General features: G+C 29.8%; 2 protein-coding genes across 2 annotated transcripts; both read right to left on the minus strand.

Moving 5' to 3' along the window:
* Nucleotides 1-8,449: 8,449 nt before the first annotated feature.
* LOC114183813 (polyphenol oxidase, chloroplastic-like) lies at nt 8,450-10,293 on the minus strand. The gene has a single exon (XM_028070962.2). The coding sequence runs from the start codon at nt 9,440-9,442 to the stop codon at nt 8,552-8,554; it is 891 nt and encodes a 296-aa protein (XP_027926763.2). The 5' UTR covers nt 9,443-10,293; the 3' UTR covers nt 8,450-8,551.
* A 10,338-nt stretch (nt 10,294-20,631) lies between these two features.
* Nucleotides 20,632-20,964, minus strand: LOC114183179 (BON1-associated protein 1-like). The gene has a single exon (XM_028070101.1). The coding sequence runs from the start codon at nt 20,962-20,964 to the stop codon at nt 20,632-20,634; it is 333 nt and encodes a 110-aa protein (XP_027925902.1).
* Between the last annotated feature and the right edge of the window lie 412 nt (nt 20,965-21,376).

Here is a 21,376-nt window from a genome sequence, read left to right on the forward strand (position 1 = left end):
ATGAACAGACATTGCCCTTCACTCCCTGTCTTCTATTTATCACAATGACATGATATTTCACGTAAAATCTTTCCCTCTTTCATATTTTTCCTCGAACCTTTGTCCATTCATGTTCATTTAGTACTTAGTTTTATTCGAAGTTGGAGCAAGTTAAGCCACACAATAGAAAAGTTATAATTATCACTTAAATAATTTGCTGTTAAACAATCACACACCAAGCCAGCTATTAGCCCACTTAAGCACCCCCTATATTTATTTTCCAATTTTTATTTTCATGTTCAACACAAATTGATGAAACCAAACTATAAACTATGTTGTTAGTGTAATATCAAGGCCATATATGTATGTAAAACATGTACTACACCAAAACATGTCTTATTTTAATGTGTTCAACGGCAAAAATGTATAATAGCTGTGATAGCATAAAATTAGTTTTACTCTGCCAAACTCAATAGCTTTTGAAATATTTATCTTAAACATCACAGCAATAGTATTTCCTTTTGATTGAATGATCATATAAAAAAAGTTATATTGATGATAAATAATTATTAAACTAGTAAAACTACGAGCAATGTTCATCAAATATAAATTAAGATATCACAGAAATTTTATGATTTAATATAAACTCGATACTTTAATAAAGTGATTTCTAAAAGAATGCAGTAGAGAATGAATTTTATAAATTTTCGTAATAAGAATATATATATATATATATATATATATATATTGCTTTTATTTCTAAAATATTCAACTTTTTTTTTGTTATTTTTCTTCTATCAGCAAAATATTTACAAGGTTTATTCTTAGATCGTCATGTACTAGTCAAATGCTTATATAATACTTAACAGAGTCGCTATCATTTTATAAGAAATAAAAACATATAAAAGAAGGTTTAAACTATGAAAGACACAATGATCAAATGATTTTTACAATAACTATTAATATATTTTGTCCAAATGTTCTACTATTAATATATTTTGTCCACAAAAAAATAAAATTGAGCAATAGATATAATTTTAAGTTTTGTTTTTTATCTTCTAACACAAGGTGGTGAGACACTCATACAGTAATAATATGCAAAATTTGGTTCTTACGGCTAACAACCCACAATTTATACTCTTTCACTTTTAAAAAATTTGTCTATGCCACTTTATCATTATTTTTTTTAAGGAAAGTGTGTAGAAAAAGATAACTTATACATTATAAAAATAAATATTAAATTAGTCTCTAAATATCACTGTTATTTTTAAATTGTAATTTTATAAATTAACTTTAACATAACGTAAAATTAACTTTATAAGTTTTCTTGTTTGTTACATTCATCAAATCCTTTTCAAATTTTTCTTTCAGATCTTTTCATTTTCACCTCTTCTTCCCTCATAACAAACAATACCGATCTCTTATATATCCCCCAAAACCCATATATTCCCACTCACCCAAATTTACCTTCAAAGGCAAACAAACCTATATGCCTATGATAGTATTTATATGCTACAAAATATTTTAATACTAAATAATATTTTTTTTACTAAAAATATGTTAAAATATGGTCATTTATGAATATTTATGTATGAATTTACCTATAAATTCCTAAAATTAATATGTAAATTAATGTTACGGGATTGACAAATATACTAAATCGTAAGTAATAAAGTGAAAAAGCAAATATTAATTCTCAAAAAACTGATGTGGTTTAATAAAATTATGTTTATTTAGTGACGAAGGTTAAACATTTTCAAATAAAGAAACATTTTGATGAATGAAAAATAAATCTAAAACTATAAACTTCGCACAATAAAAACAAATTAATTTGATTTAAGAAAATATATGATAAAATCCTCATTGGATTGAGTTTTTTATTCAATTAAAATTAAAGACACCAAACAATTACTTCTAATTCTAACTCTAACATTCACATCTTTTAATAATAAAAATATCTTAAAAAAAATAATAAAATAACAATAAAAATAAAAATAAACAAAAATAAAAACATATTAATACCAATTATCAATTATATACCAGAGATTTACTTAACAATTTTTCTTTTCGTAATTAACTTAGTTTTACTTACGAATTTGTTGTATTACCTATGAATTTGTGGGGTCGGTAATAGCTAGTCATATACATTACATACAAATAAATTTATAATAATTTCAATTCATATAACTTAGTTGAACATGTTATGTTTGAAGCAGGTAAAATTTATCAAGTAGGATCCAATTCGTTGAGTGAATTTAAATAAAAAAAATACCTTACTCTCAAACGGTGTAACATTCCAATTTTAGTAGCTTGAAACAAATAAAATAGGATATTTCATTATAGTGTTCAAAATAGATAATCCAGTGTAAAAAAAATATTAATACAGTCTTACAAAAGATAGGACTATAAAAATATATCATTTACACAATTTATGTAAACTAACAAGCTTATACAAAACTCATCACTTACTAAAACTCTCTAAGACCTTTTACAACTCTAACTGATAGCTCCTGATCCTCCATAAGTGTCTCTAAACTTGCAATTTTGTCTGCTTCCATCGAATAGGTGATCATCGCAAAAGGAAAAGACAAAACACAACAATCAACAAGTGCAAGGGTAAGCAAGCTGAAAAGAGGTATACATGTATTTATATTCACAACATACTACACTAAATCATACATATCACCAAACTCTTCTAGACTCAATTATCCGGATATATGCATTTGATATAGGTGACACAAGAAGTGTGCACATGTGATAGTTCCTAAACTCTGCAGATTCTAGCCTCAAAGGGTTATCACCCAACCACCCATAGGGTTAATCCTATTCATGCCTAGAGCCTAATACATCTCAAGACTAGAATCTCTTGCTACTCTCACCATATAACTCATTTTACTCTACTTGAGTGTGAATGATTATTAGAGTTCAATACCTCCTATTTGTCATTCTCCCATATCAAGGCATACACTAATAAATCCACCACAACCATCACCACTAGGAAATTCTCCTTGAAAATCCTTAAACATCATATTGCATCATCATCTCAATTAATAATAATAAACACCATACATATACATAATCATATCATCTTTTCAATTAATAATAGTTTACATCATAAATATGCTTAGAATTAATCATAGAACATTCAGAAACACCTAAACAGGACAATCATGCAAAACAAGACAAATGGAGTTATACATAAAATACATCAAAACGATGAAAACATTTCTCTAACCACAGACTTAAAAACAAAGATCCCATTGGTCAAAATGAAAAATCATATATCTAAGATCAACTATCAAAATTTCAGTTTGATCAAACGGTTAATGAAGCAAGATATTCATTTTGCCAAGATGATGCAGACTAGAAAAAAAAGGTGGCACTAAACGTTGGAAAAGTGGCACCCGACACCCAGCCCCTGGAACCCATGAATTCTAGTGCGTGACGGTCCAAAAATGGCGCTCGGCGACACAAACACCAAGTCAGTGGCCTAGCACCCGGCAACATGTAATATTGTCCAACAGTGTATTAGAAACAACAATTTGGGGAAAATTGATTCTGTGTGATTGACTAATTAGGCATCTTTCCTTTAGTGTTTTTTATTGCAAATAGTTTTATAGAGTTAAAAATTGATACCCAATCACTCAAGACACAGATTCAGACTTTTCCTCAAATCAAGACAAAACACAAATCAAATATCAATTAGTTCAACATACAACTCATCAATTCAACACACCTCATCACAAGTTCAAACATAATAACAACATATCGAATTTTTCACTACCCACATACATTATTTAAATTATAATAAAGAACACCAAATTTAAATAACTCATAATAGCTTCTTTTACTTGACAAACTAGCTCCACAAACCCAAACAACTCTCATAACACCAAAATGCTTCTAACTCCACAGGATCTTCTATCTACACATAGAAATATCACAAGAACGATCAGGATATACCGTTATGATCACTAATCAAAAGAGACTCATATAAATGATGTAAACCTCACATGTAAGCAGAAAAAGCCTCACGTGCAACATAAACAAAAGAAGACCAAGAAAAAGGGTTGAAACTTAACTTATGCGAACAAAGAAACTAATCGGTCCAAATTGAAAAGCTTGCCTGGAAAATCAATCCTACGATTCCATATTTTTCATTAAAAATGATGTTATAACATATTACATTTTTTTAATTGTTAACTCATATTTTGTTATTCATGACTTTTACCACTAACATTTAATATAAATATCAGGAATTAATTTTGTAAGTCATTTTGTATAACAAATATCAATATAACATTTATATAAATAAATTTCGTCTTAAGAGAGAGAGAAAAAATATTTTTCTATTTTGAAAAAAAAAAGATTTTGGACTATATTGAATAAAAAGACATATGTGGAGATTAATTTGAAACAAATAGACATATGTGTGGACTAAATTGAAATCAAGATAATGATACTTGGTAGTGACACTAACACATGACAGTACCTTGTCACGTGGTACTTATAGTGTCACGTGGCATACTAGGAACCTCACGTGACAGAAAAAAATTAAAAAAAAATTAAAAAAATTAAAAACTATAGACTGATACGTGACACGCCGTTAACGACGTTAATTTTTTTTTTTCTGAAAGGGACCTAATTGAAACACTTTTTCAAAATTGGGACACAACTGACACATTTAATTGCGGGGACCAAATTGACATATCCAAACGAAAGTGGGTACCATCCGACTAATTAAACCTAGAAATAACCAAAACAACACAAATAAAGACCAAAGATTGAACTAGTTAAGATAATACTCTTCAACAAACGGGTAAAACCTAAAAGAACTTACCCACAACATTAATAATACATTTTAGCAGAAAAAGAAAAGAAACTTACTCCAAAATAAGTTTTTATCAAAGACAATTGTATAGTTAGTTATCAAACATAGTTTTCATCGTGTAAATGGTAGGATATTTTTTAAAATAATCAAAACTAGACTTGTACAATAAGGAAGAATACTAGAAAAAAAGATGATACACATAAAAATGAAAGGAAAATTAAAAAGAAAAAGAAAGGATGGGTCGTGGGTCCATTAAAAAAATAGCAAAAATAAAATATAAAATGTCAAAGACAAAATAAAAAATAGTTTTATATCTTCAATTTTAAAATTTAGAAGTTATAAGATCGGCGAATCTTTAACAAATAGTTGGGAAGTATCAAAATTTTATTTATAGGTGTATATAAATTAACGGCACCAAATATTTTAAAATTTAAAATAATATTCTAATTTATATACAAATATTTATATATATACAAAAATAATTGGAGTACAAAGCTTCTCTCACAGTGGCTTAAGATCCGCCACGGCTAATGACAACAACGTGTGATCTTGAATTCCTATAATCTTAATAAGATTTTTATATAATAATAATAATATCTATTATTTCTGTAAAATATATTGGTATTAAAATCACGTTTGATGTCTAAATCAAAAGTCATGGAAAATCTATTATAAAGAAAATTAATTGAATGCAACATAGTTTTTATTTCAAATTTAGATCAGCAAGTTGATATATATATATATATTCTTAAATGTTGTCTAAATTTAATCAAATTTTGAAATTTGTAATAATACATCTTTTAAATAAAAATATAGTTGTTAAATTTTAAATTTAATTTTATGTATTAATAATGAAATGAGTTAATATAGTGTGATGTCCTTCTAATTCTTTGACATATTAAAAAATAATTATTTTTAAGAATTTCTTTAAATTAATGGCTATTTAATTTGGTGAAATAAAACCTCCACAATTTTCAAATTTAGGACCAATGTACTCAACTACTAGCCATATGCTCCACAATTTTCAATTTTTGGACCAATCTACTACTGGCCATATGTGTCACTTTCTCCTCTTAAACAATAATGTCAATACAATTATTTGGATTCTTGTTAAATTAAAACTTTCCATAAATTTTTTATCCTTGTCTATGTTTAAGTTCAAAATTATTTTTTTATAATTTCAGTTTCTTGATACGCATAACATTTTTTAGATTTTATACATTGCTACATTTTTATATTCTTACTCAATCTGTGAGATAATTTTATATTTATCCTCACTATTATGTTTAAAGATTTTATATCATAAAAATAAGACGAATTTATAATGGATATAAATTTTATCGTACAAAGTTAATATTTTAAATTTAATTAGATTTAAAATTTTTATAAAATTTATTATTTAATAAATTAATTTATTTTATTGTGTGACTTGTTATCTAATTGCTATTAAATTATTATTAATGTTTAATAAATATATATATATATATATATATATATATATATATATATATATATATTTCAACGTGAATAATATGGTGAACATCTAACCTATATTAAAGATAAGCATACAAAGATATTTATGATTGAATAATAAATGATGATATAAAATATTATCCAAGCTTATCTTACAACAAAACTATGAACAAACCTTTCAATAACTGTAGCCGTCGTTGATATGGACAAGTCATGCGGATGCCAATTCATGTTAAAAGCATCCAAATATAGTTTGTATTTTAATGATATTAAATTATAAGAAAATAATTATGTGATTTTATTTTTTTTACTTTTATTTTTTATTTTTTAACGTGGTTTAATGTAAATCATTAATTTTTTTTAAAATAAAATATAATAATACATTAATCAATTATTCATTCTAGATAAAAATAAATAAAATATAAATTAAAAAATAAGAGTGACAGTATATTTTTTTAAATTTTATTATACCTGTCCAAATAAAAGTGTTTTAGCTGAAATCACTTTTTTATATAAAGAATCACAAATGCAAATTTTACATCAATTTTTTTTTAGAATTAAAAAATACTGTTCAAAGACAGTACAAATAAGTTCATAATGATCTTCGATACCACTTCATTCATCCACGTCTGAAATTTGAGATGGTCTTCACATTCTTTTTCTTCCTCAATTTATGTTAACAACCAACTCGATGTCTCATGTTTCAGAGATATAGTGGTTGGAAAATAATACATATGTACCTTCATGTTTCATCACCAAGAAGAAAAAGTTAAGCGAACACATAATGAGGTACCAGTATTTATTTATTATTTTTCAAACTTGCTTTTGTTTGATCTTGTTTTAATTCTTTATATAATAATAGTTTCGGATAGTTGTGGGGACGATCATACGTTTATGTTTTTTCTAATTAGTGAAAAGCATAATTTGAATACACACAAATAAAATAAAATATATGTTTTCTACAGTAATTTAATTAAATTTCAAGTTTTTCTTAAATATGATGATTTTTAAATAAGTCTTTATAATTTTTTATTTTATTTTATGATTACTTATTATCATTTTTATATTTTTTAATTAAGTTTTTTGTCGCTTAATTTTTTTAATTAATTAATGACTATACTTTTTTGTTCTATGTTTAGTAAAGTCTTGTCAAATCAGTCTTAATTTTATTTTATTTTATTTTTAAATAGGTTATAATTTTAGTCAATTTTGTTTAATTTCGTCCTTTCTCGTTAATACCGTTTAAATCGTTGACGTTGACGGTAATAAATCGAGACGACCACGTGTCACTTTGGAGTTTTCTTTTTAATATTTTTGTTATAATTTTTAACTTTTTTAAATGTCCACCTTGCCAAACTTGTTACAAATATAATCAATTTTAGGCCCCAGTAAAGACTTAGTAACAATATTTGCTAACCGATCACTTGATTTAACAAACATAGTCTTGATGTCTCCAAACATGATCTTTTCCCGAATGAAATGACAATCAATCTCAATGTGTTTGATCTCTCATGAAAGACAGGATTAGAGCTAATATGAAGAACAACCTGATTGTCACACACAAGTATCATTTGGGTAACATCTCCAAATTGTAACGTATCACGAGTTAAAGTCAATATTTTATATTCAATTCAGTCTCTATATTTATTTTTGTTCATTTTAGTTCCAATTTTGTTTAAATTTAAGCAATTTTGTTCCTCTCGAAATTGGGACCAAATTTAAATTTTATATAAAAGTTATAATGAAGTGAATTTTAATATATTTAATAAAAAATATGAATTTTAATATAAAAATTAAATTTGGTATCAATTTTGAAAAGGACAAAATTGGTTCATGTTAAAAAAAATACTAAATTGATAAAAAATAATGAATATAGAAACTAAATTGAATATAAAAAATTAATTCTGACACATGCTCACTTTGACACGTGAACATTTAAAGAAATTTAAAAAATAAATAAATAAAAAAAATTACAAAATAACATGTGACGGTCAGTGTAATAATTTAAACCGTGTTAAAAAAAAAGACAAAATTAAACAAAATTGACAAAATTAAGATTTATTTAAATACAAAATCAAAATTAAGACTAATTTAACAAACTCAACAAAAAAAAAAGTATTTTAACCTATAAACAACCAATAGCAATACATATAAACAAATAAGATGTGGACACTCGAAGAAAAAAATAATTGAATAATACTTAAACTCATTTAAATTTAACACAAATTCACTTTAAAATACCTAAAATAATGGAGAGTTGAAATTTAATTAATCCTTCGACTCTCTTGGAATAAACTGAATTTTGACGTTACCCAGGATTATGTCTCCTTTTCCGACATGAGGTACCAAAGTAACGAGCACATCATCGTCTTCTGCAGCTTCTAAATTCTCCAGAACTTTGGATATGGCAACTTTAAAGGTAGTGGTGATGTTATGGCCATGTCCATGCGGCACATTCACAAAACTTCCCACAAATTCTGTCTCATCTGGATTACTCAACCTCTCTTCGTCATCATCAACATGAACATCAAACTTAACAAATTTATCACTTCCAAACTCAATCCCTTCCATCACTAAAACCTCTTCGTCTTTTTCTTTCTCTTCCCTGCTCCTTATTTTCTTCGGCCTCTTAACAATGACACTCGTTACGGAATCCAAAACCAAAGGAAATTTTATCGGCTTCGAACTCAGAACTTCATCCTTCTTCCTTTGTCTCAGGAGCTTACTTTTTCGTGATGTGGGTGGCGTACGCAACCATGGAAGATCAATATCTTGGTACACGTACCCCAACTTTTTAATATCAATGCAATCTCTTACCTTAACACGAACAAAATCGGCATTCTCATCGTAGAAGTAAAACTCAGAATCTAACCAATCTTCATCACTATAGTCCCTTCTTCCTTCTCCCAGTGTTTTCCATATCGCCCACATTCGATCCAAGTTCGAGTGATGACCATAGAAAATGGGGTCTCTAGCAGCTGTGTAGAACGTGCCCATGTCCTCACGGTGTGGGGTATCAGCCTCACCAACCCAGCTATGAACGGTATTATGTGGAGCATCCTCCACAGAACCGATACCAGGATGAGGGTTATCCCCTAGCCGAAAAGGGCTTCCCATGAACAATTCGGTGGTGCTTGCAAGCACCATTTGCTTGTACATGGTGGCTAAATTATACGAAACTTGTTGCTGAGAAGGGACGTGGCGATCTTCAAGATCATAGTTGAGGTCAACGACGTGGGGTGGCAAGTGTTTCTGGTGTCGGAGTTGGTGATAAGTGAGGAGTTACGGTCTGTGAAACAAGATGGCATTTGCATGCCCTCTATAGAATCCCAATTCCAGAATGGTAAAGCAAAGTGAGGGTCACCGATTAAGTTCCCTAAAATTCGTTCGAAGAAGTATATGTACCAACGATGGAATGGAAAGAAAAACCATGACCTATGAATGTCGAATTTTGTGTCTTGAAAAGGGGGATAGAAGTGATAAGCCCCGTTGCAATAGGCGCAGTGAACCTTAGCTTGTTGAATAAAGCTACGTGGGTCATCTTGAGGGAGGGCTTTCATGAGTGCAATGCCCTTTTCAAATTTAGCTATGTATTGTTCATCAAGCATGTGAAATGGTTTCCTGACTCGCAGTGTTGCATTGGGAGAAGCAAAATCTTTGAAATCTTTGAGCTTGGAGAAAGACGGTGTAGGAGGACAACAATGGGTGCCTGTTATTGGATTAGAAGGTAACTCCACAGGAAAACAGTGGCTTATATTAAGAGATATTGCTCTAGAGATGGAAAATGAGTGGTCAATATTTTTGTCTCTTTGGTTGGAACTTGTGGCGGTGAGGCCATGAAAGGGTTTATGCCTTTGTCTGCAAATGAATTTTATGGCAGCAGTGAAGACAGAGAAGTCAGTGTTGAGAATGGATGTTAAGGGAATGAGAAAGAGAAGAAGGGCCAAGAATAAAGGTAGAAGCTTAGAAGGAGTGTTCATTGCTTCTTTTGCTTAACTTTTTTATGCTCTCAAAATTTGTCACTATAAATAAACATGTAATGAAGATAAGCTTTGAATGGTAGGCGTGAGATACTGGCACGAAACAGAACTGGTACCAATTAATTAAGATAAGCTTTTAGTGGTAGTCGTCGTTACTACTAATACATATTATTATATTATTCAAATGTTTTTCCTTAGGAAAATGTTAATCTCATTTTCCATAAGGAAAATTATTTTTTCATTTTCCTTTCCATAAAGTGAAATCATTGGCGAGGTTTTCCATAATATGAAATCATTGGTGAAGTTGAAAACCACACTCCAAAAATAATGTTCAAACTTAATAATTCATTTATTTTTGTTTCCGACTAACACGACTAATAAGTGCTCTAAGAAAATTCCTAATTTTACAGAAAAGTCATAATTAATTAATTATTTTATTAAATGAAATTTGACCTAATAATTATTATTGTAATTTTATTTTATTTAAAAAATCTAAATGTCCATAAATATTATAGAATTATGTTTAATATTATATTTAACATTTATCAATAAAAATTAAAAAATAATTAAATAATAGAATAATTATATTTTATGTTGCTAAAAATTAAAATATAATTAAACATAAATATTTTTAAATTAACATAAAATCACTGTTAAACATCTAAAATATTTAAAAATAAATAAAAAACAATTAAATTATCAATTTAAAATTTCTTTAAATTTTCTTTCTCTAATTTTTCAATAACCTTTTGGATAATTCATGTTAACTTTATAAAATCTCTTATATCGAAAAAACATACAATATTTTAATATCTAAAATTTTTAATTATAAATACAGTTAGTCATATATTAGAAAGATTTTTTTTTCCTACTTTTTAGTAAAGACCTTACAAATTCTATATAATACTTATTTTGTATAATAGAATTATTGTTTAAAAATTTTAAAAAATATTTTTATCTTTTTAAAATTTTTTATATACATTTATATTATTTTAATTAATATAGTTAATTATTTCTGTAACATCCCAATTTCAGCAGCTTAAAGCTAATAAAAATAGGGAGTTTCATTATAGTTCCAAAACAGATAATCCAGTGTACACAATATATTAATACAGTCTTACAAAAGATATGACTATAAAAATATATCGCTTATACACTTAAACTAAACTAATAAACTCTATACTTAAACTGACCACTGCTAAAGCTCCCACTGGAAACCTCCTTCTCAACACTTAAACGATGACTCTTCATCCTCCAGAAGCGCCTTTGACACTGTAACCACATCTGCTCCCACCGAATAGGTGATCATCGCAAAAGGAAACATACAACACGAGACAGACACACAGAAAGCAAGGGTAAGCTAATCTGATTAAATGAATCATACAGTTCAATTATAAACAGAAATCATGCAATCTTTCTCATTTTCACCAGAATCACATAAACCACCCCAAACACAATGCAGATATATTACTCTAGACTCGATATCCGGATTATGTAAGCGACATTGGATCTCTGGGTGGCTTGCACCTGTGACGGTTCCCAAACTCTGCAGAGTTTGGACACACGGGGTTATCACCCAACCACTCCCAAGGTAAGTCCCCTTCGCGTCTGTGACTGAATCGGGTCCACAGACTAGGACCTCCTGCTACTCCTCACGACATAATCCATTACACTCTACATGAGCCTTAATGGTTATTGGAGCGTCAGGATACCAACCCATACGGAGTCCTCATGTCCTTACACACACTAACATACTCTTCTGAATTTTCCTTGAAATTCTAATTCAACCACTTCTTCTCATATTCCAACTTCATGCAATTTCACCACACATATTACCAGTCATAACAATTCATGCATATCATAACTAAGTTCACATTTTAACATTTAAACATAGTTTCATCCATTAGAAACAAGGGAAATAACACTCAACTGCAGAGGTTCTCGCCCAAGCTAGAATATCTCGCCCAGGCGAAAGGGCTCTCTCGCTTAGGCGAGTCATTCTCGCCTGAGCGAGGCCTGAAACAGAGAACAACCCAAACTCTGGGCGAATTCTCGCTCAGGCTAAGCTGTCTCGCTTAGACGAGAGTGACTCTCGCTCAAGCGAGACTGGCTCGCCTAGGCGAGATTTCGCGCAGAGACAAGGGATGGGTTTCTGGTGTTTTCGCTCAGGCGAGAGCTGCTCGCTTAGGCGAAAATACCAGATTTCCAATCTGTTCTCACATACAACAGTAAAGAAATCTAGCACAATCCAAGCATACACTCAATTACACAGTTCAAGCACTCATACAACAATCAATCATGCAATTCAAAGTCATCAAAATGATTTCTATACGAAATTCAAGTAAAACAGTTAGCTTCCCTTACCTGTTATCCTGTTTAGACAGTTTTACAAACGTCAACGCCTTAAAAACGTCAACACCTCTAACTCCACAGGATGCTCTATCTACACATAGAAACATCACAAGAACGATCAGGACATACCGTTATGATCACTGATCAGCAGAGACTCATACTGATGATTAAAATGTCGCATGCAAGCGGAAGAGGGCTTGCATGCAACGGAAAACAGACAAAGACTAAAAAAAAGAGCGGAAACTCAACTTACGCGAACGGAGAAACTGATCGGTCCAATTTGAAGAGCTCACCGAGAGGATCAATCCTATGGTCTCGGTTCTTCAATCAGACGACCAGATTGACAGAACCTCTAGAGAGCAGTCAGAGAACTCTAGAAAAGTGGTTTCTAGAGAGATGGTGTGTTTTAAAAAAATGAAACTCGTTTATAACAATTCTATTTATACTAAAATCTTTTATTATTAAAATAATCGAGTCTCACTATTTTTAAACCACTATCACTTTTAAAACACCATTTTCTAGGGTCTCACAATTTCGATTTTCAATATAAAAATAATAAAATTAATACCTTAAACACGAGTTAACCTTCTCAATTATTTTTTGACATAATTATCCTCTAACTTCAAATCAATCCCATCTACTAACGTGATATAGAGACGTTCTTTGAAATGAATCCCAAGTTCATGAATTTGGTACGTTTTATATAATTCGTAACTAAATAATTCAATGATATAATTTTGTAACTAAATAATTATTTAATATGGTTTGAGCTATGAATGATGCATTAGCAATTTTAAATAAAATATGTAAATATTAAATAATAATAATAATAATAATGTGATTTAAAATATTATATTACAAACGTGTATGTTATAACATAATGACAAGGATAGGGAAGTGGATTGTTTAAGAAGGGTTTAGAAATGCCATGGCTGTGGCTAGCTGTAATCCATAAATACCACAATTTCCACTTTAGGTCTGAAAAGTTACAATTTGAAAATGGCCACAAAATTGACCAAATATATTCTGTCCCACAAAACGAGTATCACGAAATACTCCTAAAACACCAAATTCATGTGTATGTATGGTCATATAAATCAAACTCTATTCGATGATAGATTCTAAGAACACTCATTACCCATTGTCCAAAAAAAAAACGAGTCATGATTTTGACACACTTGAGAAATATTTGACACACATTAAAATAAACATAAAAAATAATTTTTTATTTATAGAAAAAACGAGAAAGTAGAGGACAATAAATAATAATATCAAATGAGTTGTAAAGATTTGTATGGTTCAAAGTATATTATTAAAAAATACAAGTTGTGTCGGTCATAGTGAGACCCAGTTTACATGGTACAAAACTGTGCCACATCCTAAAAGAAACATAAGAAGATGCTAATAACGTCATTGAAAAGTTGATCATTCAAATTCTGTGGCCACAAAACAGTCAAACATATTAGTTGTGGTTCAGAAAAACATACACATAAATTTTTGTTATATGAAACTCAGTCCAAGGAACAACTTGTTATACAGTGACTAACTTTGAAATATCAATTTATAACAATAATGTTTGTTGAATATCAATTTATAACAATAATGTTTGTTAAATATCAATTTATAACAATAATGTTTGTGATGATTAAAACTAAAATATATTAATCAACGATAGCAGATAAAACATTTATTTTAAACATTTATACTCCGTAAAATGAATTTAGGAGAAAATATGAAGATGAATTTATGTGGATTTGTGTAGATAAATATATGTGTTCTTTTTTAGTGGATTTAGATGGTAAAATGAATAGATTTGAAGATAAATTTTATGAAAGTTAATAAATGATTGGAGTGATATGATAAATTAAAAAATAAATTATAATAAATAAAATTCAAAAATTACCAAATTGTCCTTTTAATAAAAATAAAATTAAATAATTTTTAAATAAATAAAAAATATTAAATTTAATAATATTTTAATTTTAATTATTAATTATTAAATATATATATTATTAATAATAACTATTATTAATGACAAACACGTAAATGAGAGTAAAAGAAAATATGTGTAAGGAAGTAAATTGGTAAAATACAGTTTTATTCATTCAAATCTGTTCATCAACAAAAAAAAATGAAGTTTTTATTAGATTTAGAAAATCCTTCGTCTCAAATCATTATGTTTCACCACAATTGAACACAAATTTAAGTAAAAGTGTATCTCTCCAAATCGTGTCAAAGCAAATCTATGTTTAGATTATTATTGTTTAATTGTTGGAAGGAACTCCTAATATTTTGGAAAAAGTTGTAGGTTTTGGGTACATTTAGAATACTTAAAACATGAACTAAACTCTTTATATTTTTGGTGTACCGAGTCTATTTGAAATATAAAGATCTTACTGGTTGAAGTTTGGATATTTGTTATTAAAGCCGAGTCTACCTTTATAATGCTTAGCCTGCTGCACCAGGTAGCTGTATATTTTTTATGGATGGCTTCACACTTTCACTTTCTGAATTTGGAAGAGAAAAATTCATTTTTGCTAAAAAAGAAATCCCACTTCTGACATGAATGATTGTGGTATAATGACAGGAATGCTGTATCTGTCTCTCGCCATATAAGATGATGGTGCTGAAATCAGAGAACTTCCTTGCAACCACCGTTTTCATTGCGCTTGCATAGACAAATTGGCTGCTAATCAATGCTACCTGCCCTCTCTGCAAGCTGGACATTTTGGTTGGCAACCACCATCATGAAGTTTGAACAGGTCCTTTTTTCATTGCATTGTTCAGGGTGTCTTCGTTTAAAGATCATAGATTTGATAGATTTGAAAGATAGTGTCAAAATAAATTTGTTTAAATTTGAGAGAATAATTTATGTTTTTTTTTTTAATAAATTTAGAGGATAAAGTGAAAGGATTTGAAGATAAGTTTTATAAAAGTTAGTGAGAGATTTGATTGATGTGATAGATAAAATAAATTATAAACCACATAGTCATTCAAAATAGCAGACTTTCTATCTCTGTGAGATCTTCTTAATACTATTTCTTGTGATTGTTCTATTATCGGTTCATTATTAATCTCGGGATAATTAATTTGTTGTCCTTCTTGACTGTTGTGAGTTTCTACAACATGTGGAACAACAACTCTTGATAAAGAAGTACTAGTTATGGAACTTGTACTCTAACTTCCTTAATCTCCACATTTCGTGAAGCTTCACTCCCACTGGTTTCACCATTTTCAATGAACCGAGCATTTCCAGTTTCAACGATTCTTGTACTATGGGTAGGACAGTAAAACATATACCCTTTTGATTTTTGTGGATAACCAATGAAAAATCCACTGATTGTTCTTTCATCCAGTTTCTTTTCTTGCGGATTGTATATTCTTACTTCTGCCTGACAACCCCAAACATGCAGGTGTCTCAAACTAGGTTTCCTATTCGTCCATAACTCAAAAGGAGTCTTTTGAACAACTTTACTAGGAACCATGTTCAACAAATACATGGCAGTTTTTAAAGCATACATCCACAATGATACAGGTAAACATGAATTACTTAACATACTCCTAACCCTATACATTAAGGTTCGATTACGCCTTTCTGATACACCATTTTGTTGTGGTGTGCCTGACATTGTATATTGAGCACAAATACCACGTTTCTCAAGGAACTTAGCGAACGGATCAGGGTGTTGTCCACTTTCATCATATCTTCCATAATACTCACCACCTCTACCAGACCTTACGATTTTCACCTTTCTGTCTAATTGCCTTTCCACTTCATTTATATAAACTTCTAAGGCATTTACTGACTGAGATTTCTCATGCAGTAGATAGACATGTCCATAACGCGAAAAGTCATCAATAAAGGTGATGAAGTACTTCTCTTTATTGAAAGAATTTACATCAAACGGACCACATATATTGGCGTGTATGATTTCAAGAAGTTGAGTGCTTCTCGTGGCTCATTTCTTTGTGTGTTTAGTTTGTTTGCCTTTAATACAATCCACACACACATTCAGATCAGTAAAATCTCAATCCGGAAGGATTTCATTCTTTACTAATCTTTGCATTCTTTCTTTGGAAATATGTCCCAAACGTTTATGCCACAAGTAAGCAGATCGTTCATCCACTAAACTACGTTTAGTGCCAACATTGTGATGTAAAGTCATAAGAGTTTCAGCATATAAATTATCCAAATTCAATTTATATAAACCATCATAAAGTGTACTAGATCCAATCATAAAAGTACGCTTAAACAAACTGAAACAACCATTCCCAAACTTAAAAGAGTATTCAGCAACATTAAGCTTAAACAAAGAAATTAAATTCCTAGTGATACTAGGTACATAAAAAGTATCCATAAGGTCTAAGTGATATCCAGTGTCGAGGATTAGATGATAAGTCCCGACCGCTTCCACTGGAACTTTCTCTTTATTGTCCATGAAAACAAACTTCTCATTTGGGTTTATGGTTCGGGTTGTAAGAAATCCCTGCATCACATTAGAAACATGAGTCGTACATCCAGAATCAATCCACCATATATTATGAGGAACTTCAGTTAAGTTTGATTCAAAACATATGTAAGCATTATGCTCACATTTCTTTTCAAACCAAGCTCTACCCTTTATGCAGTCCTTCTGGAAATGTCCAGACTTCCCGCAGAAATGACATTTGTCATTTTTCTTCTGGATTTTGGTTGAGGACTCGTCAATCTTCAATGGTCCTTTACCCTTTCCATGTTTTTTAGCAACTTTCTTTCCAACATCTCCTTGATTCTTCACATATTGAATAGAGTGGCTTCCTAAGTTCTTCAGTCGGGTCTCCTCCTGAACTAGCATATTGTGCAATTCATGCACATTCCACTTGTCTTTCATGGTGTTGTAGTTCATCTGGTAATGAGTTCAGAATGAACTGCACGAGAAAACCTTCATCCACTGTCATTCCTAAAGACTTAAGTCTTGTTGCGTTATTTGTCATCTCGATCACATGCTCATGCATAGTACACGAACCGTCAAACTTCATAGTGGTCAACATACTCATTAGTGTCCCAGCAAGAGACTTATCAGCAGTTTGGGAGCGCTCTTCCACAAATTTCATAAATTTTTTGCGTCATTGGTTTTGGGAAGAGCTGACTTTATATTGCTTGCTATGCACATTCTCATAAACATTAAGCTAAGTCTGTTTGATCTTGCCCAAGCTTTGTAATGGGTTTTCTCTTCATTGCTACTGGCATCCGTGATAGCAGCCGACTTTTCAACTTGAAAAGCTAGATCAAGATCCAACACACCTAAGTAAAATTGGACTTGCTCACTCCAGTCAGGGAAATTCAACCCATTAAAGATTGGAACAGACGAAGCATGCGAGTGTAAAGATACCGGAATAGAGATTGCAATTAACACATGTCTAACATCAATGCTTTGAGTCATAAAACTAAACTTACAAACAGATTCAGATATAAACAATCATTCTATGCATACTAATGTTCTCCTTTGGGAGATCCAATAATATACAACCATAAACATAATGATGCTAATCATATTATAACATTTTTGATAATTAAAATATGCATCAACTAGAATCACCTACTACCTTTAGGTATATAAATAAAACTAGTGACGCATACAAAATTATCTATAATCATGTTCATTAATTATGAGAACAATTAATCAACCTTTGGGTGATCCTTAAATGCCTTATAATTAATGAATTTTAATTAACCCATAAATTTAATTATTCATAATTTAGCATCCATACTATGGGTAATTAAAATAAAAAACGTTAATAATTTGAAATCATATAAACTTTAAAATTTTGGCCACTTTGGTAACTAACAAAATTTATCATACTTAATTTCAAATAAATAAATACACATATATTTACATATATTTAATTGCTATAAACTTTATATAGTATCCTCATTAATTTTAATTCAATAATAACAAACATAAATATTATTACAAATTAAAATAAAAATATTAATTATTTATATAAATAAAATAATTAATATTAATTTTATTCGTAACATAAACAAATAAAAACATTAAACTTTAATCCTAATTAACCATGTTCACACGTTATGAAATTGGAAAACTTTAAATTGCGCACGTTCATACAATAACAACACACGTTCACACAGTAACAATTTTTTGATGCCATTATCACATTATGTCATTCGGTGCTTCATTTCAAACAAACGGTTTTTAAGCTTTTCATTCAATGCCATCACTCCACATTCATGTGCACAGGAACGGTTTTTATTTTTATTTTTTTTTATTCAATGTCAAAATAAAAAACATGTTACAGTAAAAACACACAAACAATTCCGATTTTAAATGGCAACACAACGGAATTCAGTTTCAGCAACGAAAAACAATTCTCATTTTCAGCCCTGGCATTCGCATTCAACTTTTAAAGCGACGAAAAACTTAAATAACCCTCGAGTAATAATTAGAGTTCATGAAGATTTGGGATAAAATTAAATTAGGGTTTATAGCATTAGGGGAAAACATGATAAGGGAGAAATATCACATCATAGAAGAATCATAAATTCTACAACATTGCTCTGATACCACATGGTAAAACTAATAAAGGATCTTTAAGAGTTATGATTCTCACTCGATAAAACATAATAGAGTACTAACTTTTATCCATGAAAGATCCTATGAATATGCGTTCTTCAAAGTTGTTGTAATCTTGTGTGCTCTTCAATCACCGTTTCTCAATCTATCTCTTTGCCTTTCACACTCTTCTCACACGTTCTTGATGAGTTACTGTGTGAAAAGAACCTTATGCCCAGAAACAGAACCTCAAGTTCCTTGTATAAACCAACCATCAAGTTGGTTTTTATTTTATCTTTATCTTTATTTTATTTTATTATCACCTCCCGTAATAATAAGCAATTAAGTCTTTATATTTTATTAAATCACAATTGGGTCCATCATAATATTAGTCACTAATAGAATTAAGGTATAAATACACATTTGGTACCCAAACTTTTTCGAAAAGTTCAATGTGGTACCCGAACTTTAGAAATGTTCAATTTGTTACCCCAATTTTTTAAAGATGTTCAATTTGGTCCTCTCTGTTAAGTTGGAGTTAACACCGTGTCCGTACAGGACACGTGTCAAGCCATGAAATTTTTATTTTTATTTTTATTTTTTTTCAAAAAATTATTTTTTTTTTTCAAAAAATTTAAAAAAACTGCCACGTGTCAGTTTATCATCGTGCCACGTGGCAGCTTACAAGCATGGCACGTGGCAGTGTAATAGTTGTTTTCAATTTAGTATCCCAATTTAAATTTTTGGTTCAATTTAGTACCCCAATTTTTTAAAATCATTCAATTTCGTCATCTTCCATTTGAGACCAAATTAGTAAATAAGCTTAATTACAACCTATATATACATGTTACAATAACTTTTTCTAATATATATACATCAAATCATTTCACCTAAATACTTAAATTATTTTATTTTTTTCATTTTAACCTTTGTAATTTTTTATACATGAAATTTTTTACACTTGTAAAAAATAAAATAATTTGAATATTTAGGTGTAGTGATTTGATGTATAAATTCAAAACAATTATTTTAACATGTTTATATAAATTATAATTAAGCTTATTTACTAATTTGGTCTCAAATAGGAAAGGACGAAATTGGATCATTTTAAAAAATTTGGGTACTAAATTGAACCAAAAATTAAAATTTTGGTACTAAATTGAAAACAACTATTATACTGCCACGTGTCATGCTTGTAAGCTGCCACGTGGCACGATGATCAACTAACACGTGACAGTTTTTTAATTTTTTTGAAAAAAAAATTAAAAAAAAAGAATTTCATGGCTTGACACGTGTCCTGTACGGACACGGTGTTAACTCCAAGAGAGGAACAAATTGAACTTCTTTAGAAAATTGGGTACCAAATTAAACATTCCTAAAGTTCGGGTACCACATTGAACTTTCCGAAGAAGTTTGGATATCAAATATGTATTTATACCTAGAATTAATTTGTCAATTAATTCTAACACCCATTTCTCTTACCCTTCTCATCCCAAATCCTATAACTCAAAAACTGCAAGCTATTTTCTGAAACAAACTTAGAAACCGCTATTCGTGCTGCTCCCACACTTTTAAAACCCAGCCATGTCTTCCATTGCACCTCTAACGTGATGTTGTTGGCTCCATCAACCAAGAACTCCTCGTTCCATGAAGGGTTCTTTCTCCCACCCTCTTCTTCTGTCCTTGTTTTGAAGAATTTGGTGCATGATTGCGTGTGAACAACAACGTATGTGTCTTTTCTTATTGGTTTTCCGTTCATGCATAGGGTTTCAGCTGATATAATCGTGATCTCCATGGTCATCAGTCTTCACGACTTCACCGCCATAAGTCATAATGACTTCAATTTTTTTATTTACAAATTTATGACGATTTTAGTTTGAATGTCGTTACAAATCTTAACAATTTCATCCTTTTTTTTTTTTTTTAAATTCAACTGAAACTATTTTGCGATTACGGATTCAAAACTATCCTGTTTTTTTTTTTTTTTAAAAAAAAAGCCCGTGCAAGACAATGGAGAAACTTGAAACTCTTCCTTTTTCTTTTCTTTGCTGTGAGCGAAAACGTGGGGAAATTTTATAACCAGAAACGGAGAAGCGTGGTTAAATAGACAAGAATAATGTCTTACAAAATATTTATATATGGACAAGGAGAATGTTACACTGAGTTTGACTTATCAAACTTTTCTAAGAGAGAACACAGATAAATTT

The sequence above is a fragment of the Vigna unguiculata genome, chromosome 5 (genome assembly GCF_037176805.1).
Source record: "Vigna unguiculata cultivar grain cowpea cultivar isolate G323 ecotype 2 chromosome 5, ASM3717680v1, whole genome shotgun sequence".
Taxonomy (NCBI): domain Eukaryota; kingdom Viridiplantae; phylum Streptophyta; class Magnoliopsida; order Fabales; family Fabaceae; genus Vigna; species Vigna unguiculata.